At 48.1% G+C, this 27,978-nt stretch overlaps 1 protein-coding gene across 1 annotated transcript; it reads left to right on the top strand.

Moving 5' to 3' along the window:
- The first annotated feature begins 37 nt into the window (after positions 1-37).
- Positions 38-26,485, top strand: LOC122559347 (uncharacterized). Its single transcript, XM_043708758.2, has 10 exons — positions 38-142; positions 3,691-3,815; positions 6,891-7,062; positions 9,159-9,306; positions 11,951-12,095; positions 13,680-13,779; positions 15,027-15,114; positions 18,422-18,524; positions 19,906-20,026; positions 25,013-26,485. The coding sequence occupies exons 1-10, from the start codon at positions 115-117 to the stop codon at positions 25,108-25,110; spliced, it is 1,128 nt and encodes a 375-aa protein (XP_043564693.1). The 5' UTR covers positions 38-114; the 3' UTR covers positions 25,111-26,485.
- The last annotated feature ends 1,493 nt before the right edge of the window (positions 26,486-27,978 follow it).

The following is a 27,978-nucleotide window of genomic DNA, read 5'->3' as shown; positions in this document are numbered from 1 at the left end:
TGGGGAGCTCTGGTCTCCGCCCCCACCGCCTGGCTGACTGAGGAGAAACTGAAAGTGACTGGGTAAGCTCGCTTGGGAGGGGAATCAGTCCTGGTCAGAGACTCAGACTCAGCAATGGCATGCAATGTGGAATCATCTGAGGGTGAGTGCTGGGCAATACTGGGAATGGAATTAACCCCTGTGTTCATTTCGGGTTGAGGGGTGGGGGGGGTGTCCGTTCCCCCCTTCCCCAGTCAATTGGATCGATGACAGAGTGGGTAAAGGAGTGGGGGGGGGGGGGGAGTTGTTCTTGATCCGAGTGGAGGGGGGATTGGAGTTGGCATTGCGGGGTTGTGGGTGGTTGGGGGGGGTGGGGGGTGACAGTCCCTATCCCAGGTACAACGGAGTGAACTGACCCTGGGGACAGAAACCCTCCCCAACCCATTCAAACTTCAGCACCCAGCTAGACAGCGGCCTCTCGTCTCTCTTTGCAGTTTCCGACATCCAGAAAGAGAAACGAAACTGATAGGAAACTGCAGACTTGGAGCCAATGTCAGGGACAAGATTCCCGGCAGTAACTTCACCTGGTTATAAACTCAGCCGCTTCCCTGAGCGCCCTCTTGGAGTATTCCTGTTTCTCTCTCTCTCTCTCGCTGCCTATTTTCAATCCTTTTTACATTATATTTAGCAACGCAGTGAGGCCATTCGGCCCAACCGGTCCAGACTGGTGCGTGTCCTCCTCATAAAAGCATCTCTCTTCATCTCCACTCCCAATCACACACACCCCACCTCGTCCGATTCTACGAGAATGGTTACAGGGATGGGGACCTCGGTTGTGATGGCTGAGTGAATGGTTACAGGGCTGGAGAGTGGAGCTAGGGACAAGCAGTTTCCATTCCTAAAAGGAAACAAGAACGAGATGGTTTAAAGTGATATGCAAGAGTGATCTGAAAAAATCCTCCAGCCCGTACCATCCTCCGGCCCGTACCATCCTCCGGCCCGTACCATCCTCCAGCCCGTACCATCCTCCAGCCCGTACCATCCTCCAGCCCGTACCATCCTCCAGCCCGTACCATCCTCCGGCCCGTACCATCCCCCAGCCCGTACCATCCTCTGGCCCGTACCATCCTCCGGCCCGTACCATCCTCTGGCCCGTACCATCCTCCAGCCCGTACCATCCTCCAGCCCGTACCATCCTCCAGCCCGTACCATCCTCCAGTCTGTATCATACTCCAGCCTATACCATCCTCCAGCCCGTACCATCCTCCAGCCCGTACCATCCTCCAGCCCGTACCATCCTCCGGCCCATACCATCCTCCAGTCTGTATCATCCTCCAGCCCATACCATCCTCCAGCCCGTACCATCCTCCAGCCCGTACCATCCTCCAGCCCATACCATCCTCCAGCCCATACCATCCTCTGGCCCGTACCATCCTCCAGCCCATACCATCCTCCAGCCCATACCATCCTCCAGCCCATACCATCCTCCAGCCCATACCATCCTCTGGCCCATACCATCCTCCGGCCCGTACCATCCTCCGGCCCGTACCATCCTCCAGTCTGTATCATCCTCCGGCCCGTACCATCCTCCAGTCTGTATCATCCTCCAGCCCATACCATCCTCCAGCCCATACCATCCTCCAGCCCATACCATCCTCTGGCCCGTACCATCCTCCAGTCTGTATCATCCTCCAGCCCATACCATCCTCCAGCCCGTACCATCCTCCAGCCCGTACCATCCTCCAGCCCGTACCATCCTCCAGCCCGTACCATCCTCCAGCCCGTACCATCCTCCGGCCCGTACCATCCCCCAGCCCGTACCATCCTCTGGCCCGTACCATCCTCCGGCCCGTACCATCCTCTGGCCCGTACCATCCTCCAGCCCGTACCATCCTCCAGCCCGTACCATCCTCCAGCCCGTACCATCCTCCAGTCTGTATCATACTCCAGCCTATACCATCCTCCAGCCCGTACCATCCTCCAGCCCGTACCATCCTCCAGCCCGTACCATCCTCCGGCCCATACCATCCTCCAGTCTGTATCATCCTCCAGCCCATACCATCCTCCAGCCCGTACCATCCTCCAGCCCGTACCATCCTCCAGCCCATACCATCCTCCAGCCCATACCATCCTCTGGCCCGTACCATCCTCCAGCCCATACCATCCTCCAGCCCATACCATCCTCCAGCCCATACCATCCTCCAGCCCATACCATCCTCTGGCCCATACCATCCTCCGGCCCGTACCATCCTCCGGCCCGTACCATCCTCCAGTCTGTATCATCCTCCGGCCCGTACCATCCTCCAGTCTGTATCATCCTCCAGCCCATACCATCCTCCAGCCCATACCATCCTCCAGCCCATACCATCCTCTGGCCCGTACCATCCTCCAGTCTGTATCATCCTCCAGCCCATACCATCCTCCAGCCCGTACCATCCTCTGGCCCATACCATCCTCCAGTCCGTGCCATCTTCCGGTCCGTACCATCCTCTGGTCCATACCATCCTCCAGGCAGCTCACTGTCTGATTGGTGGTGGCAGGTGGACTCCTGAGGCTGTCAGTGTGTTAAACATATGAATCTCGGGGTATGATGAGGAGCTTTGTTAATGCAGCATCATTCCTTTGGCCTTGCCTCTTTATATTCTTTCCTGGGACGCGGTTGTCACTGACTAGTCCAGTATTTATTGCCCATCCCCAACTGCCCAGTGGGCAGTCAGGAATGAACCAGTTAGCTGTGGGTCTGGAGTCACATGTAGGCCAGACCAGCTAAAAGGTGGCAGTTTTCCTTCCCTGAAAGACATGAGTGAACCCGATAGGGTTTTGTTCTTGCTTTCAGTTCAGCCATTATTAGTTGAACTTAAGTTCCATCAGCTGTTGTGGTGTTCCCAGAGTACCCAGCTGGCCTCTGGATTACTCACCCAGCGTAACATTACACTGCCATCGGTCAGAACACTCAGGGTCGCCTGATAAAAGTTTATAAGATTCTGAATGGTATGCATAGAGTGGAAAGTGTGAGGCGTTTTCCCCAGGGTGGAGGAGTCCATTAGTAGGGGACACAGGTTTAAGGTGCAGGGGGTTAGGGCTAGTTTAAAAAAGATGTGCAAGAGACGTATTTCACACAAAGGGTGGTGAGGGCCTGGAACACGCTGCCAGAGGAGTTGGTGGAAGCAGACACAACAGCAACATTCATGAAGCACCTGGATGAACACACAAATAGGAAGGGAATAGAGGGATACTGATCCAGTAAGGGAAGACAGTTTTAATACGGAAGGACAAGGTATGTTGGTGCAGGCTTGGAGGGCCAAAGGGCCTGTCCCTGTGCTGGATTGTTCTTTCGTCTTTGTCTTGTCTACCCCGTCAGGTTGTGAATCTCCCATGACCACAGCACCCTGGTCAATCTGTCCCCCAGCTGAGATAAATAATTGAGGTGATCAGCTAATTGCTGCTGAAAATGTGTTGCTGGAACAGCGCAGCAGGTCAGGCAGCATCCAGGGAACAGGAGAATCGACGTTTCGGGCATAAGCCCTTCTTCAGGAATCAGCTAATTATCAATGGTGGGAGTTTACTGTGTGTAAGTTGGCAGTTATCATTTTGTCCACACATTCGATCCAAAAAAAGGGCCTTTGAATTGTAACCAAAGAAATTTAAGGCATTCCGCAGACATAAAAGGTGAGACATAAATACAAATCTCTCTTTCTTCCTTCATTCAAGACGATTCGTCATTCAGCAATGACAGTGATGAACAGCTGAGTGGAAGTGATGCAGCCAGTCTATCTGGTGAAGAATTTGACGCTGAAAGATCTGAGCAGTGTCTGGCAGGGGGAACACAGACCGTGGTAAGCTCCTAATGTGTTAAAAAAGTGATCAAGTTCACAATGGCTACATGCTGTGTATATACAGAAACATGAATATCACAGTGGAGAACTTGGTTAAGATTAGATACCAACCAGTGTGGAAACAGGCCCTTTGGCCCAACAATCTACACCGACCCGCTGAAGAGTAACCCACCCAGACCCATTCCCCCTGAATGATGCACCTAACACTATGGGCAATTTAGCATGGCCAATTCACCTGACCTGCACATCTTTGGATTGTGGGAGGAAACTGGAGCACCCGGAGGAAACCCACACAGACACAGGGGAATGTGCAAACTCCACACAGACAGTGGCCAGAGGCAGGAATCAAACCCAGGTCCCTGGCGCTGTAAGGCAGCAGTGCTAACCACTGAGCCACCGTGCTGCCATAAGCAGAGTACAAAAAAAATTAACCAAACTTTAAGATGCTCATAATTGATATTTCAGATCATGTGAACTATATTTTTCTCCCCATTGTCTCTGAGTTAATCATTTGTATCATCAGCCCTTAAAAAAGTGACTGAAGTAGCATTGGCCAGCTGTGAACCTGAACAATAAACGCCACAGAGATAATAAACGCCATGGAGGTAATAAATGCCTTGGAGGTAATAAACACCACGGAGATAATAAACGCCATGGAGATAATAAACGCCACGGAGATAATAAACACCATGGACATAATAAACGCCATGGAGGTAATAAACGCCATGGAGATAATAAACGCCATGGAGGTAATAAACGCTATGGTGCAGCAGGAGATGAAGAAGGTCAAAGATATGTTGGCTTCGTAACGAGAGGATTCGAGTACAGGAGCGGGAATATCTTGCTGCAGTTGTACAGGGCCTTGGTGAGACCACACCTGGTGTACTGTGTGCACCTTTAGCCCCCTTATCTGAGAACGGATGTTCTAGTGATGAAGGGAGAGCAACAAAGGTTTACCGGACTAATCCCTGGGATGGCAGGACTGATGTATGAGGAGAGACTGGATTGGTTTGGACCAATTTACCGGGATCTACAAGAATGAGGGGCATCTCATAGAAACCTATACAATCCTAACAGAACTAGACAGAGTAAACACAGGAAGGAAGTTTCTGATGACTGGGGAGTGCAGAACCAGGGCTAACGGTCTGAAGATACTGGGTAGGCCATTTCAGACTGAGATGGGGTGAAATACCTTTACCCATAAATGGGGAGTCTCTGGGATTCTCTGCCACAGAAAGTGGTTGAGGTCAAAACATTGAATATTTTCAAGAAGGAGTTAGAGATATTTCTTGGGGTGAAAGGGATCAAAGAGTATGTGGAGAAAATGGGAACCAGGTGCTGACTTGGATGATCAGCCATGATCATATGGAATGGTGGAGCAGGTGTCAAGGGCTGAATGGCCTACTCCTGTTTCTATTTTCAATGTTTCTAAGTTGACTCAGTCCCTCCCTATCCAGGTCCATGCAGGAAGAGCTGAGCAACAAGTTGTAATGAAATCATCCTTCCACTATTAGCCCAACTACATTGAGGCCAATTCCTGTACAACACTATCCCTTCCCAGGGACAAACCTTTGAGGTTTCTTAATTTCAGGAACTTGAGCCTGTGGCTGTGAAGAAAGAGACAAGAAATCCAAGTTGGAATTCAGGAGAATACTCGGAGCAGTGAACATGCAGAGGGAATCCTCAAGGTGAATTATTGCAGTATGTTTAAGGGGAAGCTGGATAACCCCATCAGGGAGAAAGTAACAGAAGGTTCCACAGAGGGAACAACTGGTGGGTGGATGGGGAACCTTATGACCAGTTGTGCCAAATGGCCTGTTCTGTAAATATATTTGGAGTATATGCAGTGGTATGTTAATCACATGTAAGTAGTCTCACTCATATCATTGTTCTCTTCACTTCCCGTTCTAATTGACTCTAAGTTGGCAATGTTATACACTGAGGAATCAACACCGTAGGATCATGGCCCTATCTCTGAAAGGCTGTTGCTATGTAATCAGTCCAAATGGAATTTGGAAAGTGAAAAAGACATGATTGAGTCAGGGCCTTCAGCCAATTCCTGCTTGACTGAGGAGCATCCCAGTATCTCCCTTCTTAACCTTAAACACAAGTGCCGTCTAGAATCTTCTTCAATAAAATAGTTGCATTTTTATGTTGTTGTTTATCAATTCTTGGATATCACTGCTTGGTCGACATTTATTGGTGAACCACTAGTTGTCCTGAAGTAGGTGATGGTGAGCTGTCTTCTTCAGTCACTGCAGGCCCCATTGAGAAGGTGCACACTCGGTTCTGAGGAGTTCCAGAGGTTTCTCCTCCCCCTGGGGGGGGGGGGGGGGGGTCATAAAGGAATGTGTCCAAGTTTGTGTGGCATGTACTTAAAAAGAATAGATTTACACGGTTATGGGGGGAAAAGGAGTTGGGAATTGTGATTAATTGGATATTTTATTCAAAGACTCCCTGCACCACCAAAGCTCAGTAGCAGCAGTGTACTATCTACAAGATGGACTGCAGTAACTTACTAAAGATTCATAGACAGCAATTTCCAAAGTCATGACCTCTTCTGTCGAGAAGGGCAAAGAGCAGCAGATACATGGGAACACCACCCCCTGCAAGTTCCCCTCCTAGCCACTCACCATCCTAACTTGGAAATACATTCCTTCACTGTTGCTGGATCAAAAGCCTGGAATTCTTCCCTCACATCCCTGAGTGTACCTACTGCAGTCGTTCAGGAAGATAGCTCACCACCATCTTCTCAAGGGCAACTAGGAGTCAGTAATAAATGCTGGTCTAGCCAGCGACACCCACACCTCATGAGTGAATTTTTAAAACTAGACATCCTTGCTCAAAGAAATGCGATGGGCTGAATGGCTGTCAGTGATTCCACCGTTTCTCAGTCTGTCTTCATGCCTGAAACCCTGAACATCCCAATTACTAAACCTCACCATTCTCCCCTGTTTTGTTACCAGTATCTGTATGTCTCCATGTGTCTCAGCTGTCTGTGCTGGGATTCATGACAAACCAAGTTGGAATCTTCAGCAGAAGTGTTTTAACTTCAATACTTTGTTTGTCTTTTAGCCGTGCAAATATTACAACAAAGGCTATTGCAAGAACAGGAACTGTATGTATCTGCATGTTTGCAAATATCACTTCGATGGGAATTGCAAATTCGGGAAAAATTGCAGATTGAGCCATAGGATGAGATCTGACTCTGAATCCTCCTCGTCATCTGATGAAGACACACCAACAAGTGAGTCTGTTTATCAGGTGGACTGTGTGATTGAAAGTATCCACAGTGACGTTTTCTTTTACAACTATCAGCGTGATTTCAAATCGTTCCATGGCAACACCGGTCCCAATCTCTGTAACTGCCTCCAGCCCTCTCAAATCTCCGCACTCCCAAATCCTGAACTCTTTGAGCATTCCAATATGAATCCCTCCATCATTGCTGGACTTGCCCAGCCAGTGCTTGAACAGTCCTCCAAGGTATCTACAGTTCTTTAATTCCAGCATCTTATGCTTTCTCAATTTTAGTTTTTCCACCCTTGGTTGTTACAACTTCCTGTTTGCCAGCCTCTGAACTGTGCAAAGACTTACTCTCTCACTTCTTTCCTTTAATCTCTCCTTAACACCTACATCTCCGACTGATCTTTTGATCATTAGAATTAATATTCTCTGATCTGGCACAGCCTCAGCCTCTTTTGCTTTATAATGCCCCTACAAAGCACCTTGGATGAATCAGTAAAGGGTCTTTGGGGAATAAGTTGTTGATGATATATCATTTCTTATTGTTTGTGAGTATTGAAGTGGGAGAAGCTGAGAGCCAGTAATAGGCAAATCCATTGTAAGATTTTGGGATTTGGGACCCACAGTTATCTATCATCGCCAGTTGACCATACGTAAGGAATTTTCCAATAGAGTGTTAACGCACAGCAGTTTAGATACGGTACATTGGCTAATTAGACACAACCTGTGCTCATTGAGGATGGCTCACTGAGACCAGAGGACAAACAGGCAGTTGAGAATGGAGTCATTGATTTCATTAATGTTGTGAAGGTATTGTCCTGCGCTCTAGGGTAGGTGATGGTGTGGGGCAGAGACCCAGGTTAATGTCCTGGGAACCTGCGTCTGAATCCCACCATAGCAGATAGTGGAATTTGAATTTTGATGTTTTTTCAAAAATGGTTAGTTAAAAATCTTATGATAACCATGTAACCATTGTTGATTTTTATAAAACCTCTTTGGTTCACTAATCCGGCAGGGAAATCTGCTATCCTTCCCTGATCTGGCCTACATGTGACTCCAGACCCACAGCAATGTGGTTGACACTTAACAGCCCTCTGAAATGGCCCGGCAAACCACTCAGTTGTATCAAACATTGAGAAGAATGTGTGCACCGAAACTGAATGGACTGCAGTTGTTCAAGAAGACAGCTCACCACTACCTTCTCTAAGGGCAGCTAGGGACGGTCAATAAATACTGGTCGAGCAAGTGACACCCACATCCCGTGAATTAATTATTAAAAGAATAGAAGTATTAAGGAAGGTTTCTCTGGCTCCTACGCCCCTTGATCCATCTTCCAACTGAAGGAGACAGCTACCTAGAGAGCACTGTCCCCTGATGCTGAGCTCTTTTCGACATCGATATTTTCTAATTGACCAGTTCAGAGATATAATTACATACCCAAGGGCAGGTGGGACTTGGACCTGGGCCTCCTGGCTCTGAGGTGGAGTCACTACCACCGCATCACCAAAGCCCAGCCCATTTGTAGATGTAGCCTATTTCTAGAGGCCGGTAGTTTACACTTTGTCAATCACCCGCTTGATTCCAGTCAATAGGCATTGGGACGTCTGGTTTCGATAACACAACAGACATCGCCCTCTTGACCACTCCCAGCTTGATGTCAGCTTGTATTATGCAAGAATAGACATTTCTGTTTTTCCTAAGCATGGGCTTTGGGGTAGCAGGCACTCATCTGGTAATTTTCATTATCCTTGTCTTTAACTTACCATTTATCCTCGTTTTATTTGTTTATATTTGGACATATCTCAAGAGGGGTTTGAAGCTGACACAACTACATTTATAAAAGCTTCTACTTGGGAAAGGAGAATCATCTTGTCTCTGTGTCTCTCTGCCTGTCTCTCTCTCTCTCTCTCTGTCAGCCTGTCTCTCTTTCTGCCTGTCTCTCTACCTGTCTCCCTCTCTCTGTCTGCCTGTATCTCTACCTGTCTGTTTTGAGTCTCTCTCTCTGTCCGTCTCTCTGTCTCTCGCTCTGACAATTGCGGAATGCTGAAGTGCTTTAGTGATTCTTTGTCCTCTCTAAAGTGTTACCTTCCAAATCTACAGGAGGCAGAAGACAGCTAACTGAGAAACATTACCAATGGCAGATTCGGGATAGCAAAGGATGGAATGATATCAAACATGACCATGTGATCGAGGCTCAGTACTCGATGCCTGGGACAAAAGGCATGAAACTTTATCACACAAAATGCGGGTGAGCTGCTGAGATTTCCAAGGATTCACCATATAATCCCTACAGTGTGGAAACAGGCCATTCGGGCAAACAAGTCCATACTAAACCTCCGAAGAATAATCCACCCAGTCCCATTCCGCTGCCCTACTACTCCACATTTACCCCTGATTAATGAACCTAACCTACACATTCCTGAACACTATGTACAATTTAGGTAAAAACAATGACTGCAGATGCTGGAAACCAGAGCCTCGATTAGAGTGGTGCTAGAAAAGCACAGCAGGTCAGACAGCATCCAATGAGCAGCAAAATCGACGTTTCGGATATTCCTGATGAAGGGCTTTTGCCTGAAACGTCAATTTTCCTGCTCCTTGGATGCTGCCTGACCTGCTGTGCTTTTCCAGCACCACTCTAATCTAGACTCTGGTTTCCAGCATCTGCAGTCATTGTTTTTACCTAAATTGTACATAGTGTTCAGGGTAACCTAACTTGCACATCTTTGGATTATGGGAGGAAATTGGAGCACCCGAAGGAAACCCACACAGACACGGGGAGAATGTGCAAACACCACACAAACAGTCACCTGAGACTGTTGGGGAGTCAGCATGGTCTTGATGGACCAAATGGCATTCTGCAGTCCCATAAATGACTGTAAACAATCCTGAATCAGGCAACCATCTAATAATACTAGTACAGTGCCATAATATAAAACTCGATACTGGGTTTGAGAAGGAGAGTGTGAATGACAAACTCACATAAAGATTAACCTTAAAGCAATAAGGGAGGAGCTAACTGTAATCAACTGGGCCAAACTATGAACTGGTAAAATGATTGGTGAGCAATAATTGATCAGTTATTCAGGAGCATCCAGGTTACTACAAGAAATAGGTGAAAATCTGATGAGTTAATGGGGACTGTCCCAGGCAGAAGTCCTCTCGTTTCTCTCCACTTTGCATGATCAATATTTGAGCAATTAGAATCAAATGAAGTAAAATGATTTACAAAGTAATTGATGGATCAATAAGAGATGTAAAGAAGCAGTGAAGGAAATGTTGATAGAATACAACAAAAAGCTTGAGATAATACAAGGAAATATTTTTTTATGTGGGTTGCAGTGACTGGACTGATTGTCTGAATCAGCTTTGGAAGGAGATTGTCTAAAACACAAAGGAAGCAGTTATAGGGCAATGGGGAAAGAGTGGGTTTGGCACTGACTGTACGGCTCTGCCCCTGTGCTGGGTCATTCTGTGATTACACACAAATCCATATGTGGCACATGACCTTTATTTAATTAAAGAGGACACCTCTTTTCTCCTCTGAACCTGCTCCCGCTGAACCTGGTCAGCAAGCTGTAAGGCACCAGCTTTAACTATAAGATGTAGGAACCAAAGTAGGCCATTTCTGCTCCACCATGAATCAGGTCGTGGTCTGATCATCCTCAACTCCACTCTCCTGCCTTTTCCCCTTCATGCCCATACTGATTAAAACTTTGTCTATCTCAATCAAGAATAAACTTAACAACCTGGGTGAATGATGGTGGGAGGGAGTCCATGGGGAGGGAGAGGGAGAGAGAGAGAGAGAGAGACTCTTCTTGGAAAGAGAATCTTTCCGCTCCCTTGAGACGTCTGCATGCGGTTTTAGTGAGGTTTCATTTTTACATTTCTCACCCACTGCTGAGTGAAACTTGGGGGTGGGTGAGGAATTGGGGCAATGGGGATTGGGGGAGAGGGATGGGGGATTGGGAGGGGGAGGGGGATTGGGAGGGGGATGGGGATTGGGAGAGGGATGGGGATTGGGAGAGAGGGATGGTGATTGGGGGAGAGGAATGGGGATTGGGAAAGAGAGGGATTGGGAGATTTGGGGGATTGGGGATTGGGGAAGGAGATGGGGGGATTGGGGGAGGGATCGGGGTGGGACAGGGGATTGGAGGGAGGGATCGGGGAATTGGGTGAATGGTTCGGGGTGGGACGGGGGATTGGGGGAATGGTTTGGGGTGGGTTGGGAGATTGGGGGGTGGGTTCAGGGTGGGTCAGGGGATTGGGGAAGAATTGCAGTGGGATGGGAGGATTGAGGGGGAGGGATTGTGGTGGGGTGGGGGATTTTGGGGGAGACATTGGGGCTGTCGGGGGAACAGGGATTGGGGAATAGGGATTGGGGGAGTTGGGAATGGGAATGGAGGGAATGGGGGTTTGGTGGAATGGGGATTGGGAGAGTGGGTGAAGGGGATTGGGGGTTTGTAGGATGGGGATTGGATGGGATGGGGTTTGGCGGTGTGGAGGGAATGGGGGATTGGGGGGGAAGAACTAAAGTCCACATTATTTCCCTACATAAGGGCCTCAACAGGTGTTGGGACCTTTCCATCAAATACAGAGGCTGGAAGTTGGGGGATGGGGTCAATGGGTAAGTGCCATGTGAAACATTTTGCCCATGATGGTAATTAGCCAATGTACTGTGTGGCATTTACAATCGATGTACATAGAGGATTTATACTGTCTTGTAGTACAGTGGTAGTACCCCTACCTCTGAGCAAAGAGGCCCAGGTTCAAGTCCCACCTGCTCCAGAGGCATGTAGTAACATCTCTGAACAGGTTGATAGAAATAATATTGCTGTAAGGGTTCTTGATTAGAAACACTTTTTTAGAAAACAATGTTCCTTGTTTTTCAGCATGATCTCAATTGATTTTAATAAAATGAGAGTGCATGGAAAAGATCTCAAAGTTCGACGTAAGACTCTGGAGAATTCCCCAGTGAAGGATGAGTGGTTGTGGTATTACCATTGTAAGCACAATTGGAAGCTGTTTTCAGACAAGGTAAGAGAACAGGTTTCTGTCCTGCCCAGCATCAGGTCCTGGCTGTGGTCTTAGCTTCAGTGACTTCCTTTTGATGTCCAATACTATCTCCATTTTCCAAGTCCCCATTGGCTGCATCCTATCCCACATCAAGTCCTCTCTGCACTACTACCAATTGTCACCCATTCCTCCACAAGTTTGCTTCAAAGATCTCATTGTTATTTAAATGACTAACTCTCAATTATAGAATTAATTCAAAAGAATTGCAGATGCTGTAAATCAGAAACAAAAACAGAAATTGCTGGAAGAGCTCAGTTCTGAGGAAGGGTCACCAGATCCGAAACATTAACTCTGATTTCTCTGCGCAGGTGCTGCCAGACCTGCTGAGCTTTTCCAGCAACCTCTGCTTTTGTTGCAATTATATAGTGCCTTCCATGTTGTCAGGATGTCCGGTTTTACTACTGTTTTAGTGTGAGAATTGTTGCAAATAATTTGCACGGAGCAAAGTCCCACAGAGAGCAATATGTAAGGGACCAGATCATCTTTTCGGAGGGAAACATTTAATTTAGAGCATTGGCTTGCTCTTCAAGTGCTGTGGGATGTTTTATTGCCACCTGACAGGGTACTATAAGCTTGAACTTCATGCAATACAGCACACCATGCAGCCTAACTGTGTGTATTAGCCTAGACTTTGTACTGGACTGAGTCTTGAGCTCCCAACCTCTGACTCTGAGATGTGACGAATTGAGTCAAAAGCTGGCACCATGCATTAATTCCTCCAGAGCCTACGTTTGAAAACGCTGCCAGCCGTGTCTGCTGACACTAGTCCTCTCTACATCATCCCAGCTGAACAGTCAGGAGATGTCACCCTATAATTCCCTCCCAATCCTTACATTCGCTCTATCCAACTCTGGCTCAATGGAAACAGAAAGTTACAGCCAGACTATTTTGGGGGAGAATTGAGGACCATTTACTCACAGAAAGGATTCATAGAGTTCACTACTGTGTGGAAACAGGTCATTCCACCCATCCAGTCCGCAATGCCCCTCTGAACAGTATCGTACCCCATCCCTGGAACCCTGCGTTTCCCATGACTAACCCACCCAACTAACGCAGCCCTGGACACAATGGGCAATTTACCATGGCCAATCCACCCTGACCTGCACATCCTTGGACTGTGGGAGGAAACCGGGGCATCTAGAGGAAACCCATGCAGACACTGGGAGAATGTGCAAACTCCACACAGACAGTTGCCAGAGTGTAGAATCGAACCCAGGTGCCTGGTGCTGTAAGGCAGCAGTGCTAACCACTGAGCCATCCCATGTTGTGGAAATCTGGAATTTTGTCCCCACCCAAAATAACTTGATTTATTGGAGTTGGTTGGATCTTTCAAGGCTGGATCGATTGTCTTGTTTTCGCTGAGGGTATCAAGGAATATAAAAAAAATGGATAAATGGTGTTCAACTACAAGTCAGCCATAATTCTATGCCAGAACAGGATCAAGGGGCTGAATGGCCTCTTCTTGCTTGTCATGTTCTTCTGCACTTGCTTTAGTGGTGTATCAGAGCTAATAACTTTTTGTACTTAATGACTGTTTATTAACAGAACAACAAAAGCGCTGACATTGAATGTCAATATCAACAGAATTTGCAAAACTCCATCCAGATTACATCGAATCAAAGACTTTACAAGATTATATTCCGTGGTGAGTTTATGCCATACCTTTTAAAAGTCAGCTTGATGGATAGAAATTAGTATCAATAATGCACTTCAAACTCATGGAGAAATTCATGTTGGATTTCCAAATGTTATTTGATAATGGTTGCAGATACTTCAGGCTCACTGGCATGATTGGTGGAAACAGGGAGAGTAAATGTCAATGGAGAATGGTTTAAGTGCAGGTCAATCACATTTTATTGAGAAATGGTAGCCGAGTGGAATACCATCGTAATCTTACAAGGTGGCTGGAGGCCACTTGGTCCATCTTTCCTGCCCTAACTCTTTTTGTAAAAGCAATCCATTTGAGGAGGCAGTGATGTAGTGGTGATATCACTGGCTCTAACAATCCAGAAACGCAGGCTAATGATCTTGGGAAAGGGTTCAAATCCCACCATGGTAGGTGGAGTTTGAAATTTGAATTCAGTAAAAATCTGGAATGTTTTTTAAAAAATCAACTCTGGTATCATGTGGCCTGCTGCATGTTGGGAGAAACCCATCTGGTTCACTAATGTCCTTTTGGGAAGGAAATTTATCGTCCTCATCTAGCCTGGCCTATACATGACTCCAGCCCCACAGCAATGTGGTTAACTGTTAACTGCCCTCTGCACAATTGGGGATGGACAATAAATGCTGGCCTAGCCAGTGACACCCTCATCCTGTGAATGAATAAAAATGATTTTTTTTTAAATCCAATTAGTCCCATTCTTCCATTCTTTTCCTGTAGCCCTTCAAATTTTTGGTTTTGAATCATATTTAGTAAAATTCACCTTTTCCGGTATCTCAGAAACTGGAATGTTCAGTTACCAGAATGTTCCACAGGACACATCATCGACTGGGAACTGAACCAGTGATAACCAATGCTGCCATGGAAACATGACAAGCTCCCAGAGGACAGTTAAGTTTCCACCACGTCACTGTGGGTCTGGAGTCACATGTAGGCCAGACCAGGTAACGATGACAGGTTTCTTTCTGTGAAGGATGGTAATAGACCAAATGGGGATTTTTCCCACAATAGATAATGGTTTTAATTCAAGTTAACCTTCACCAGCTGCCATGGCAAGATGTGAACCTGGGAGCCCAGAATTACCTGGGTCTCCACATCAATAGTCCAGTGATAATAACACATCATCTCCCCAACATACTGTCACTTGTTTGATTCATTTTTAGTATCAGTCTGCCAGATGTATTTAATCAGCTTTCTCTACCTGTCTCCTGGGAATTCTCTTGTTGTAGAAATGATCCAGGTCAGCTTGGTCACGGGAAGTAAAAGGAGACTGAAACGGAGACCAAAGTTGCAAAAGACAAGGGGAGCTAATAGTAGGTGAGCAGTATGGCACCAAAATCTACATAGAAATTCCAATGTCTTCAGCCGTCCCAAAGGTACGAGTGAAATGCTGCCACTGTTGGAACCCAGCAGCCAATCTAACACAGCAAAATCCCACAACCAGCAATGTGCTGATGCTGAGATGGTCTGTTGTTATTTTCTGTTATCGTTATTGACCCTGGGGCGAATCTCCATGCAACAGCAGCTTTGGGAGCTTTCCATCCACCTGAAAGAGCAGAATGGGCCTCTGTTTAATCCACCAGAATCAGCGTCTCCGAAAGTGTGGCACTACCTCAGCACTGACTCTCCGACAGTGTGGCACTCCCTCAGCACTGACTCTCCGACAGTGCGGCTCTCCATCAGCACTGACTCTCCGACAGTGCGGCTCTCCATCAGCACTGACTCTCCGACAGTGCGGCTCTCCATCAGCACTGACTCTCCGACAGTGAGGCACTCCCTCAGCACTGACTCTCCGACAGTGAAGCACTCCCTCAGCAATGACTCTCCGACAGTGTGGCACTCCCTCAGCACTGACTCTCCGACAGTGAAGCACTCCCTCAGCAATGACTCTCCAACAGTGTGGCACTCCCTCAGCACTGACTCTCCGACAGTGTGGCACTCCCTCAGCACTGACTCTCTGACAGTGTGGCACTCCCTCAGCACTGACTCTCCGACAGTGTGGCACTCCCTCAGCACTGACTCTCCGACAGTGCGGCACTCCCTCAACACTGACTCTCCGACAGTTTGGCACTCTCTCAGCACTGACCCTCCGACAGTTTGGCACTCTCTCAGCACTGACTCTCCAACAGTGCGGCATTCCCTCAGTACCGTCCCGCTGACAGTGTGGCACTGCCTCAGCACTGACTCTCCGACAGTGTGGCACTCCCTCAGCACGGACTCTCCGACAGTGTGGCACTCCCTCAGCACTGATTCTCCGACAGTGCGACACTCCCTCAGCACTGACCCTCCGACAGTGTGGCACTCCATCAGCACTGACTCTCGGACAGTGCGGCACTCCCTCAGCACTGACCCTCCGACAGTGTGACACTCCCTCAGCACTGACTCTCCGACAGTGTGGCACTCCCTCAGCACGGACTCTCCGACAGTGTGGCACTCCCTCAGCACTGATTCTCCGACAGTGCGACACTCCCTCAGCACTGACCCTCTGACAGTGAGGCACTCCCTCAGCCCTCACCCTCCGGCAGTGCTGCACACCTTCAGCACTGACCCTTTGACAGTGAGGCACTCCCTCAGCACTGACCCTCTGACAGTGCGGCACTCCCTCAGCACTGACCCTCTGACAGTGTGGCACTCCCTCAGCACTGACTCTCCGACAGTTTGGCACTCCCTCAGCACTGACTCTCCAATAGTGCGGCATTCCCTCAGTACCGTCCCACCGACAGTGTGGCACTGCCTCAGCACTGACTCTCCAACAGTGTGGCACTCCATCAGCACTGACCCTCCGACAGTGCGGCACTCCCTCAGCCCTGTCCCTCCGACAGTGTGGCACTCCCTCAGCACTGACTCTCTGACAGTGCGGCACTCCCTCAGCACTGGCTCTCCGACAGTGCGACACTCCATCAGCACTGACCCTTTGACAGTGAGGCTCTCCCTCAGCACTGACTCTCCGACAGTGTGGCACTGCCTCAGCACTGACTCTCCAACAGTGTGGCACTCCATCAGCACTGACCCTCCGACAGTGCGGCACTCCCTCAGCACTGACTCTCCGACAGTGCGGCACTCCCTCAGCACTGACTCTCCGACAGTGCGACACTCCCTCAGCACTGACCCTCCGACAGTGAGGCACTCCCTCAGCACTGACCCTCTGACAGTGCGACACTCCCTCAGCACTGACCCTCTGACAGTGAGGCACTCCCTCAGCCCTGACACTCCGACAGTGCTGCACACCCTCAGCACTGACCCTCTGACAGTGAGGCACTCCCTCAGCACTGACCCTCTGACAGTGCGGCACTCCCTCAGCACTGACCCTCTGACAGTGTGGCACTCCCTCAGCACTGACTCTCCGACAGTTTGGCACTCCCTCAGCACTGACTCTCCAATAGTGCGGCATTCCCTCAGTACTGTCCCGCCGACAGTGTGGCACTGCCTCAGCACTGACTCTCCAACAGTGTGGCACTCCATCAGCACTGACCCTCCGACAGTGCGGCGCTCCCTCAGCACTGACTCTCCGACAGTGCGGCACTCCCTCAGCACTGACTCTCCGACAGTGCGACACTCCCTCAGCACTGACCCTCCGACAGTGAGGCACTCCCTCAGCACTGACTCTCCGACAGTGCGACACTCCCTCAGCACTGACTCTCTGACAGTGTGACACTCCCACAGCACTGACTCTCCGACAGTGCGGCACTTCCTCAGCACTGACTCTCCGACAGTGCGGCACTCCCTCAGCACTGACTCTCCGACAGTGCGACACTCCCTCAGCACTGACTCTCTGACAGTGTGGCACTCCCTCAGCACTGACTCTCCGACAGTGCGACACTCCCTCAGCACTGACCCTCTGACAGTGAGGCACTCCCTCAGCACTGACCCTCTGACAGTGCGGCACTGCCTCAGCACTGACCCTCTGACAGTGTGGCACTCCCTCAGCACTGACTCTCCGACGTGTGGCACTCCCTCAGCACTGACTCTCCGACAGTGTGGCACTCCCTCAGTACCGTCCCTCCGACAGTGTGGCACTCCCTCAGTACTGACCCTCCTACAGAGCAGCACTCCCTCAGCCCTGACCCTCCGACAGTGAGGCACTTCCTCAGTACAGACCCTCCGACAGTGCAGCACTCCCTCAATACTGACCCTCTGACAGTGGCACTCCCTCAGCACTGTCACTCCAAACGTGCGGCACTCCCTCAGTACTGACCCTCCGACAGTGCGGCACTCCCACAGCACTGACCCTCCTACAGAGCAGCACTCCCTCAGCACTGACCCTCCGACAGTGAGGCACTCCTTCAGTACTGACCCTCTGACAGTGCAACACACCCTCAGCACTGACCCTCTAATGGTGTGGCACCCCCTCAGTACTGACCCTCCAACAGTGCTGCATTCCATCAGCATTGACCCTCTGACAGTGTGACACTCCCTCAGTACGTCCCCTGTGACAGTGCTGTTAACATTACTCTGTGTTACAAAGCATCCCATCCAGCCAACTGAGTGAACTGGCCCCTGCCACTGGGCTCTTGTTGGTTAGTTCTCAAGTGGAGTTTTGTTTTGGTCTCTGTGTGTGAGTAGGGGTTAAGGCCCAGGCAATGGAATGAAAGCCTGCATTTTTGTTTGGGCATGTGATGCTTAGTCTTTCAGATTCAATGGATGATTTGAACATCTCAGGGCAGCGCAAGCAATACATTTGGCAGTTTTCAGGAAACCATGGAAACTGGTTCGATTACAAGATGCGGGTAAGGAACTGTTTTGTGGAAACTGTGATCAATACAAGCCGAACCATTATACACCAGTGATTACACCCACACCTAGCATGCAAATACAAAGGCCTCATCCTAGCCAGCCCTCAACTGGTACGAATAGAACACAATATACCACTCACAGCTTGTGATGTACAGGTTCATAGAATCCCTATAGTCTCTAAGTAGGTCATTCGGCCCATCAAGCCCAAACCAATCCTCTGAAGAGCATCCCACCCAGATCCACTTCCCTACTCTAATCCCTGTAACCCTGCATTTCCCATGATTAATCCACCTAGCCTGCACATTGCTGGAAATTTAGCACGGCCAATCCACCCTAACCTGCACACCTTTAGAATGTGAGAGTAAACTGGAACACCCAGAGGAAACCCCACACAGACACAGGGAGAATGTGCAAACTCCACACAGCCAGTCGCCTGAGGTTGGAATCGAACCCGGGTCCCTGGTGCTGTGAGGGAGCAGTGCTAACCACTGAGCCACCATGCTGCACTGTTTAGGCAACGGGAAACTCTGATAGTCTGCAGCTCCTTGGCTGGAGGCTCAGTCCTCACCTCCTCCAGCCCCACATCCCTCCCCTAGACCAACCCCAGGGCAAGGGCTGATCTTCAGCCTAATGTGCCAACATTTTCCTGATACACGTGACTGCTTGCTTCAAACCAGGTAATTCTTACACTCTGAGAATTATTTGTCATCCTCTTTACTTGGAAGCTGACAAAGGCCCACTGTTTCTGAGCTTTCAGTCTCCCTCATCTCAATCCAGCCACAATGTATAAGGTTTGAACATTCTCCTTGTCTTTTGGCACCAGACTGATCAATGATCAGTAAGATGGTGGATAAGTTAACCAGTGAGCCAGGCTCATGCCCTGGGGATATGAATTCAAATTTAATTAAATTTTGTTAATGGAATTTAACATTGGTTTCATTAGTGCTGATCATGAAACCATTGTCAATCGTTGCAAAAACCTATCTAATCCAATAATGTCTGTCAATGAGGCAAGTCTGCCATCCTTTCCCAGTCTGGCCTACATGTGACTCCAGACCCACACAAATATGGTTAGTCTTAACTACCCTCTGAAATGGCTGAGTAAGCCACTTGGTTCAAGGGCAGTTAGGGATGGGCAACAAATTGTCACCATGAAAGAGTAATGGGAGAGGTAGCCCCTACCATCCTCCAGGTCCATCTCACCAGACTACACCAGATGTTTTGATATTGCCTGGCACTACCATGAATTGATAGGCCAGCAGACCAGGTGTGAAGCAGACTGAGATGGTCTTGCACAATGTTGACAACACAAAAATGACGCCTTAAAGGCCTCTTGACACTGCAGCCTTTCTGACATTGCCCTGTGTCTCTCAGAGAGGAACAGACACCGAATGTTCGGTGAGCAGTAAGGAGATTGAATTGGAATACCTACAGAACCAGCAAGGAGGCATGATCTTCTACATGAATAACAGCAAGTACAAACTGGATTTCTCAGGTAAGGGATGCTCTTGGATGGGCTCAACTTTTCTGGTAATAATGTTTGCATGTTGTATTTCCACTCTTAAACAAACATAAACAAATCAGATAGTGCCTGGTGGGACACTGTAACATAGCATCAAAAAGTCAACAGAAATCCATTAAAAGTATGTCCAGCTGTCACACCCAGTGCCCCCCACCATGAGTTTCAATGTTTACTAATTACCCTTTGGGGGCCAACTCATTCACCATGAAGGGCTTATGCCTGAAATGTCGACTCTCCTGCTCCTCAGACGCTGCCTGACCGGCTCTGCTTTTCCAGCACCACACTTTGTCACACTGACTTCTCCAACATCTGCAGTCCTCACTTCCTCCCCATTCAGCAGAAACTCTTGTTCTAGATTGGAAGAGCTGAGCGTTGGGGAGCCCACAGTGTGAGGGTCCACCAGCTACAAGCAGTCAGATCACCTGGTGCTTATCCACTAGGGCAGAGCTAGCTGGAACACAGTTTAAAAATGCTCATTGCTTGAATTCAGAGACTCTTAAAGTTGAGAGTGTTTCTGTGAAAGTGACTTTCCACCAATAGTTTTCGAGATTCTAACTGTCCCGTTCCCACCAGGGAGCCAGGCGAATTGGTCAAACATTGGCTTGTCCGTCCTCTCAAATCTTTGTCAAATCTAGTACAGCATCCAACAACTCATTGTTATATTTTTGGAGCTAACAGCCTCCAAAACAAGCCTCCTTATCTTCCTCCTCCACAGGAGAGAAAGTGAAGGACATTGCAAAGACAAAGGACTGTGACTGCAATGGGACTAAAGATGTGTGCTCCAGACCGTGCTGAGATATTCCAGTACAGTTACAACACCAATGTGGGCTGTGCCGCCCAGCTGTGTCCTTGGTACAAAAAAACAGCAAAATCCCAACCCAGCACTTAGTTGGAGGAGACTGGCATCGTGATGCAGTCATTGGATTAGTGATCCAGAGACCCAGGTTAATGCTGTGGGGACAGGAGCGCGATTCCAACATGGCTGTTGGTGGAGTTCAAATTCAATTAATAAACTTGAAATTCACAACAAATTTGTCTCGTGACCTGAATCCAGTGTTGATTGTGGTAAAATCCCACTAATGTTCTTTAGTGAGGGAAATCTGCCGCCCTTACCTGGTCTGGCCTACATGTGACTCCAGACCCACAGCAATGTGATTAATTCCTAACTGCCCTCTGGAATGGCCCGAGCAAAGGCACCCAGTTCAAGGGCAATTAGGAATGGACAACAAATATTGGCCTTTCCAGTGACATTCACACCCTGAAGAGCAACAACTTCCTCAGTTTGGGTTCCACCAGGGCCACAGCAACTGCCTTAGTCCAATTGTGGATAAAGGAACTGAAAACGAGGTGAGGATTACTGCTGTTGACATTGAGGCTCATTTGATGGAGTACAGCATTAAGGAGGTGAAAATGAGGACTGCAGATGCTGGAGATCAGAGTCAAGAGTGTGGTGCTGGAAAAGCACAACCAGTCAGGCAGCATCCGTGGAGAAGGTGAATCGATGTTTCGGGCAAAAGCCCTTCATTAGGAATGAGACTGGGAGCCTCGGGGGTGGAGAGATAAATGGGAGGGGGGGGGGGGGGGTGGGGCTGGGGTAAGGGAGCTGAGAGTGTGATAGGTGGAGATGACCTGGCGGTTGCAGTGAATGAGAGACTCACTGAGATCCTTGTAGAGAAAGGAGGAGAACTCCTTCAAGGTAGGCATCCTTGGAAGAGGGTTCACAGTAAAGTTAAAATCAACTAGGCAAAATGAGGACTGCAGATGCACTCTCAGCTACCTTTGCCCCCAGTCCCACCCCCTCCCATTTATCTCTCCACCCCCAAGGCTCACAGCCTCATTCTTGATGAAGGGCTTTTGCCCAAAATGTTGATTTGTCTGCTCCACAGAATCTGCCTGACCTGCACAACACTCTTGACTCCAGCATTAAGGAGCCCCAGTGAAACTGGAGTCAATTGGGAATCAGGGAGAAAATCCTTTACTGGCTGGACTTACACCCAGCACAGAAGAAGATGGCTGTGGTTACATAAGATCACTCATCTGAGCTCCAGGACATCACTGCAGGAATTCCTGAAGTCAGTGTCCTAGACCTGAACCTCTTCAGCTGCTTTATCAATGACCTTCCCTTCATCAGAAGGTCAGCCGTGGGGATGGTCACTGATTGTACGAGGTTCAGCACAGTTCAGGGGACTCCTCAGATACTGAAGCAGTCCATATTCAATGCAGCATGACCTGGACAATACCTGTGCTTAGGCTGATAAGTGGCAAGCATCATTTGTGCTTTGCACGTGCCAGACTATGACTATCTTCAGCAGGTCACTGGCTGGGTATTCTGCATCAAGTAAATGGTTAGCAAGGTTAGATCTCATGGTATACAGGGAGAACTAGCCATTTGGATACAGAACTGGCTCAAAGGTAGAAGACAGAGGATGGTGGTGGAGGGTTGTTTTTCAGACTGGAGGCCTATGACCAGTGGAGTGCCACAAGGATCGGTGCTGGGTCCACTGCCTTTTGTCATTTATATAAATGATTTGGATGTGAACATAGGAGGTATGTTTAGTACGTTTGTAGATGACAACAACATTGGAGGCATAGTAGACAGTGAAGAAGGTTACGTTAGTGTACAACAGGATTTTGATCAGATGGGTCAATGGGCTGAGGAGTGGCAGTTGGAAAAATAAATCAGGGCAGGACTTATACACTTAATTGTAAGGCCCTGGGGAGTGTTGCTGAACAAAGAGACCTTGGAGTGCAGGTTCATAGCTCCTTGAAAGTGGAGCCCCAGGTAGATAGGACAGTGAAGAAGGTGTTTCGTATGCTTGCCTTTATTGGTCAGAGTATTGAGTACAGGAGTTGGGAGGTCATGTTGCGGCTGTACAGGACATTGGTTAGGCCACTGTTGGAATATTGCGTGCAGTTCTGGTCTCTCTCCTATAGAAAGAATGTTGTGAAACTTGAAAGGGTTCAGAAAAGATTTACAAGGATGTTGGGAGGGTTGGAAGGTTGAGCTATGTGGAGAGGCTGAACAGGCTGGGGCTGTTTTCCCTGGAGCATCGGAGGCTGAGGGGTGACCTTATCGAGGTTTATAAAATCATAAGGGGTGTGAATAAGGTAAATAGACAAGGTCTGTTCCCCTGGGGAGGGGAGTCCAAATCTAGAGGGCATAGGTTTAAGGTGAGAGGGGAAAGATTTAAAAGGGGCCTAAGAGGCAAGTTTTTCACACAGAGGGTGGTGTGTGTATGGAATGAGCTGCCAGAGGAAGTGGTGGAGGCTGGTACAATTACAACACTTAAAAGGCATTTGGATGGGCATATGAATAAGAAGGGTTTGGAGGGATATGGGCCAAGAGCTGGCAAATGGGGCTAGATTGGGTTGGGCTATCTGGTTGGCATGGACGGGTTGGACTGAAGGGTCTGTTTCCATGCTGTATCTCTCTCTGACTCTTTAATTCACCAGCTGATTCCTGACAAGTCAGGAGTGTGATGGAATATTCCCCACATGCCTGGATGTGTGCAGCTCCAATAACACTCAAGAAGGTTAACATCATCCAGGACAAAGCAGCCCACTTGATTGGCACCACATCCACCAATTTTAACATTCCCTCCTTCCATAACCACACACAGTAGTAGCAGTGCGTACCATTGACAAGAGGTACTGCAGCAGCTTGCCTGTCTTTTGACAGTGTCTTCAAAACCTGTGATCGCTGCCACTGAGAAAATTGACTGTTGACTAAACTCCAGCGAATATGGTCCTCACTGATCCAGTCTCTCGCCATGCATCATTTCTGCCAGCCCAGGAATCCAGCTGGTGATTATGACTCTGGAGAAGGGGGGGGTGAGCTGCCTTCTTGAACAGCTTGTCCATGTGCTATGGGTTGACCCACAATGTCCCTCAGGGAGGGAATTCTAGGATTCTGACCCAGTGACAGTGAAGTAACGGCGATATATTTCCAAGTCAGGATGGTGAGTGGCTTGGAGGGGAACCCGCAGGGGGTGGTGTTCCCATGTATCTGCTGCCCTTGTCTTTCCAGATGGGAGTGGTTGTGGGTTTGGAAGGTGCTGTCTGAGGATCTTTGGTGAATTTCTGCAGGGCATCTTGTAGATAGTACACACTGCTGCTACTGAATGTCAATGGTGGAGGGAGTGATTTTTTAATATGTTGATGGATGTGGTGCCAAATCAAGCGGGCTGCTTTGTCCTGGATGTTGTCAGGTTTTTTGTGTGTTGTTGGAGCTGCAGCCATCCAGACAAGATGGGAGTATTCCATCACACTCCTGACTTGTGCCTTGTAGACGGTGGACAGGCTTTGAGGAGTCAGGAGATGAATTACTCACTGCAGGATTCCCAGCCTCTGACCTACTGGAAATGACCACAGCCTGTTCTTGTGTGTCACAGATGTTAGCCATAGTTTGAATTGGACAGATTATTGCAGTGGAAAGGGACAGCAGGATGTATAATGATGATGTCAATGCCATGTGATTATGGAGAGAGATGTGAAAGAAAGGGGACTGTGCAGAATCGAAAATGTGTCGGTGATGCTGTAAATGAGGTTTTGAGGAAAGCACCTTTGATTGAATCAGCAGTACCCAAGATCCCACAGCTAGGGGTGGCAACAGTGGCTTGCATTGCTGCCTCATAGCACCAGGGTCCCAGGTTCAATTCCAGCCTAGGGTGACTGTCTGTGTGGAGTTTGCATATTCTCCCTGTGTCTGTGTGGGTGTGCTCCAGTTTCCTCCCACAGTCACAAAGATGTGCAGGTCAGGTGAATTGGCCATGTTAAATTGTCCATAGTGTTAGGTGCATTAGTCAGAGGGAAATGGATCTGGGTCGGTTGCTGTCCAGAGGGTCAGTGTGGACTTGTTGGGCTGAAGGGCCTGTTTCCACATTGTAGGGAATCTAATCTAGTTAGACCCTGTACACATGATTAAAGTTTAAATGGCGTATTCTTTTTTAAATCTATCAGCCATGACTCAGAGTAATCTCTCAACTGGTGCCACACGGTCTATCCGTCGAGTTTGCCTCTCTCTGTCGGGGAAAGAGATTGAAGATGACTCACAGTAATCGATAAACCAGCTCTGTGCAATGATCAGCCTGCTCTCCTGATTCCTGGACTGCCGACTCTGCAGTTAAATGATGGATTTCCCAATTATTGACCAACTCATTCAGCCACCATGTTTGTAGCACTGCCTTCACTGACCTGTGCAATAAGCAATATTTTAAAAAGGAAACATGAAAAATCTAACGAAGAATATTTGGGTTGTGATTTCATATGGGGACTGTATCTGCCCCTTGGATGATTGTGAAAGATTTAATAACATATCTTTGGGGGGATAATTACACATTTTGCTGAAAACCTTTCTTTCATCTGGAGGTGTTGGAAATCTGGAACTCTTATAACATTTAAGAAATATTTAGGTGTTCACATGTGATGCTAAAATATACAAGGCTGTGGGCTGGAAAATGGGATTAGAATACTTAGGTTTAAATAAGTCTTCAAAGGGTGGCATCCCACCTTCAATCACTCTTTATTTACAGATGTGTAGCCTTTGACAATAACACTGCCATTCTCTGAGTCGGGCATTCTGGGGCCAGTACCCCTGACACGCATCCTTAGCTGTCAGCCAGGGCTCCCTGATTGGACCAGGTTAACCACCCAAATCAGGGAACTCATATTCTGTGAGGTCAACCTGGCTGACCCTGTTGCAGTCACTAGAAGGTAATAGTTTTTGACCAGCACAGACTCGAGGGATTTGAAGAGCCTATTCAGTGCTGTCGACCCTTTATGACTGTACTTATGTGCAAATTATGTGCAATTCCTATGTTACAACAGCGACTACACTTCCTTTCTCCTCTGTAAACCATTTGGGGAATCCTGAGACAGTGAAAGGATAAATGCAGTTCCTTTTTCTCTTTCTCATTTTTTAAGTTGCCCCTGTGCAAGCCATTGTTGAGAATGAAGTTTACACCAGTAAAGGAAACCAAACTATTTTTAGGGTGAACGTTACGCAGAGTTAGTGTTTACTATGGTGAAGAAGGATTACTACACTCTAAACATTACGTGGAACATTGAACATTACAGCACAGGAACAGGCCATTTGATCCACCATCACTACAATGATCATGCTGCCATTCTGAACTAATCTGTCTGGTCATAGTCCATGCACCCTTCCCTGCCTGGTCATGTGTCTGTATAACTGCTTCTTTAAAAACTCTGCTTTCTCTCCACAGATGCTGCCAAACCTGCTGAGTCTCTCCAGTGATTTCTGTTTCAGATTTCCAACATCTGCAGCATTTTGTTTTTAATATATGTTTATTGTCTGGTTAAAACAGTTAACTGGCTGCTGATTCATTTAAAGAAAGCCCTCGCGTCCCTGTCCATTAGTTATCAGCCAATTTGGTAAATTTCTTTCTCATAAAAACATTTGTGAACACCTTGTGTTTTTGTATAGTTGTGGTCATTATTTTATCTCTACCTATTACCAATTTCCAAATGTTTCTGACCAGTGCTCCTCAGAGTGGGGGGTTGGGAGCCCCGCTGAGGTGATGAGCTGACGCTTTGGGAGTTGGAGCTCTGAGGCAGCAGTGGCTATGACTAAGCCCTGACCAAGTTAATATAGCTGGGTTCCTGCTCTCTCAGCACACACCCCACTCCTCTTACCCCACTCTTGTAGCACTCCTGAGGAGTTGCAACAGTTTTTAAAGCCTCAATGTGGGGTCACAGTAGGAGGAAGTTTGGGAAGCACTGTTTTAAACTAAATTTAAAGTAAACTGTGGTGGTGGAGGTATTAGGCCTGCACTTTTGGTTAGTAGTTTCTGTCCTACTCTATCCTGCTACTGTCACCCTGATATCATTGTGAGGAAAATGGTAACATGGCTGACAGATCAGATGAAGCCTTTGGTTGTGTTTCCAATGAATACAATCTCCAGAAGCCACAAAAAGCAGAGAGCAAACTGCTGTCATCCTGGTTGGTGGGTGGAATGGAAGAGCAACTATTAGAAAGTGAGGACTGCAGTTGCTGGAGACCAGAGTTGAAAAATGTGGTGCTGGAAAAACACAGCAGGCCAGGCAGCATCCGAAGATCAGGAGAATCGAAGCTTCGGGCATAAGCCCTTCTCCTGCTTCTCGGTTGCTGCCTGGCCTGCTGTGTTTTTCCAGCACCACATTTTTCAACTCAGGAATGGAAGAGCAGCCTGGAAGACCAAATGGAGAGAGTTCATTCTCTCCCAGTCCCTGTGTGGATTCCCAATCTCCTGCCAGCCATCACTCCTACCCTCAAGGGAACTACCCCTGGTACAAGCCTCTCCCAGATTCCCATTGGAGGGCTAGTCACCCACCTCCTCCCACTTCCCAGTCCCTTGTCAGTTCCATATCCACTGGTGATGACTGTTCATTGAAGAAATGAAATAATTAGGTGGATGTTTTTCACCAGTGCAAACTCAGTGGGCCGAAGGGCCTTTTTACCTGCTCCCTCATTGGAGGAGAAACAACTGGTAATGCTTTAACCTGAGGGTCACCTGCCTCAGGCAAGGGAAGGGTTGAGAAAGAGAGTCCTTCATAATAACCTCAGCCGCTCCGAGATTTGAGCCCAGTCTGTTGGCATCACTCAGCATCTTTATGACGATATGACACACTGGTCTCCGAGCCTGTGATGCTAACGTCAGTCATGTTCGTCTCTGACTTGAATAAAAACATGTTGAAAAGTATTGGAAATATTAATTTCTGACTATCTGCAGCCTGTGGAATAACTGACAAGTGATCGATTGTGGTGTTTTTTAACTGAATAGACTTGAAATAAGGTTGTGTGATGCTGTTTGTGTATCCCTGTGATAGGATTAGGGCATGTGATTATCGTATTGTCAAATGTTACAGCACAGAACGAGACCATTCAGCCCATCATGCCAGTTTCAACTCTTCAAAAGAGTTATTCA

The sequence above is a fragment of the Chiloscyllium plagiosum genome, unplaced genomic scaffold (genome assembly GCF_037043375.1).
Source record: "Chiloscyllium plagiosum isolate Xiang-an unplaced genomic scaffold, Cpla_swu_hap1 HiC_scaffold_19, whole genome shotgun sequence".
Classification (NCBI taxonomy): Eukaryota; Metazoa; Chordata; class Chondrichthyes; order Orectolobiformes; family Hemiscylliidae; genus Chiloscyllium; species Chiloscyllium plagiosum.
The sequence above is the reverse complement of the archived record's forward strand: the minus strand, read 5'-3'. Positions and strand labels throughout refer to the sequence as shown.

What these genes read in the sequence shown, in the direction of transcription:
- LOC122559347 (XM_043708758.2), top strand. Translation starts at nt 115, where the DNA reads ATGGCATGCAATGTGGAATCATCTGAGG. An exon ending in CAGGGGGAACACAGACCGTG is followed by an intron (nt 3,816 to 6,890) that starts GTAAGCTCCTAA and finishes TTTGTCTTTTAG; the next exon opens with CCGTGCAAATATTACAACAA. An exon ending in GGAAGCTGTTTTCAGACAAG is followed by an intron (nt 12,096 to 13,679) that starts GTAAGAGAACAG and finishes GTTTATTAACAG; the next exon opens with AACAACAAAAGCGCTGACAT.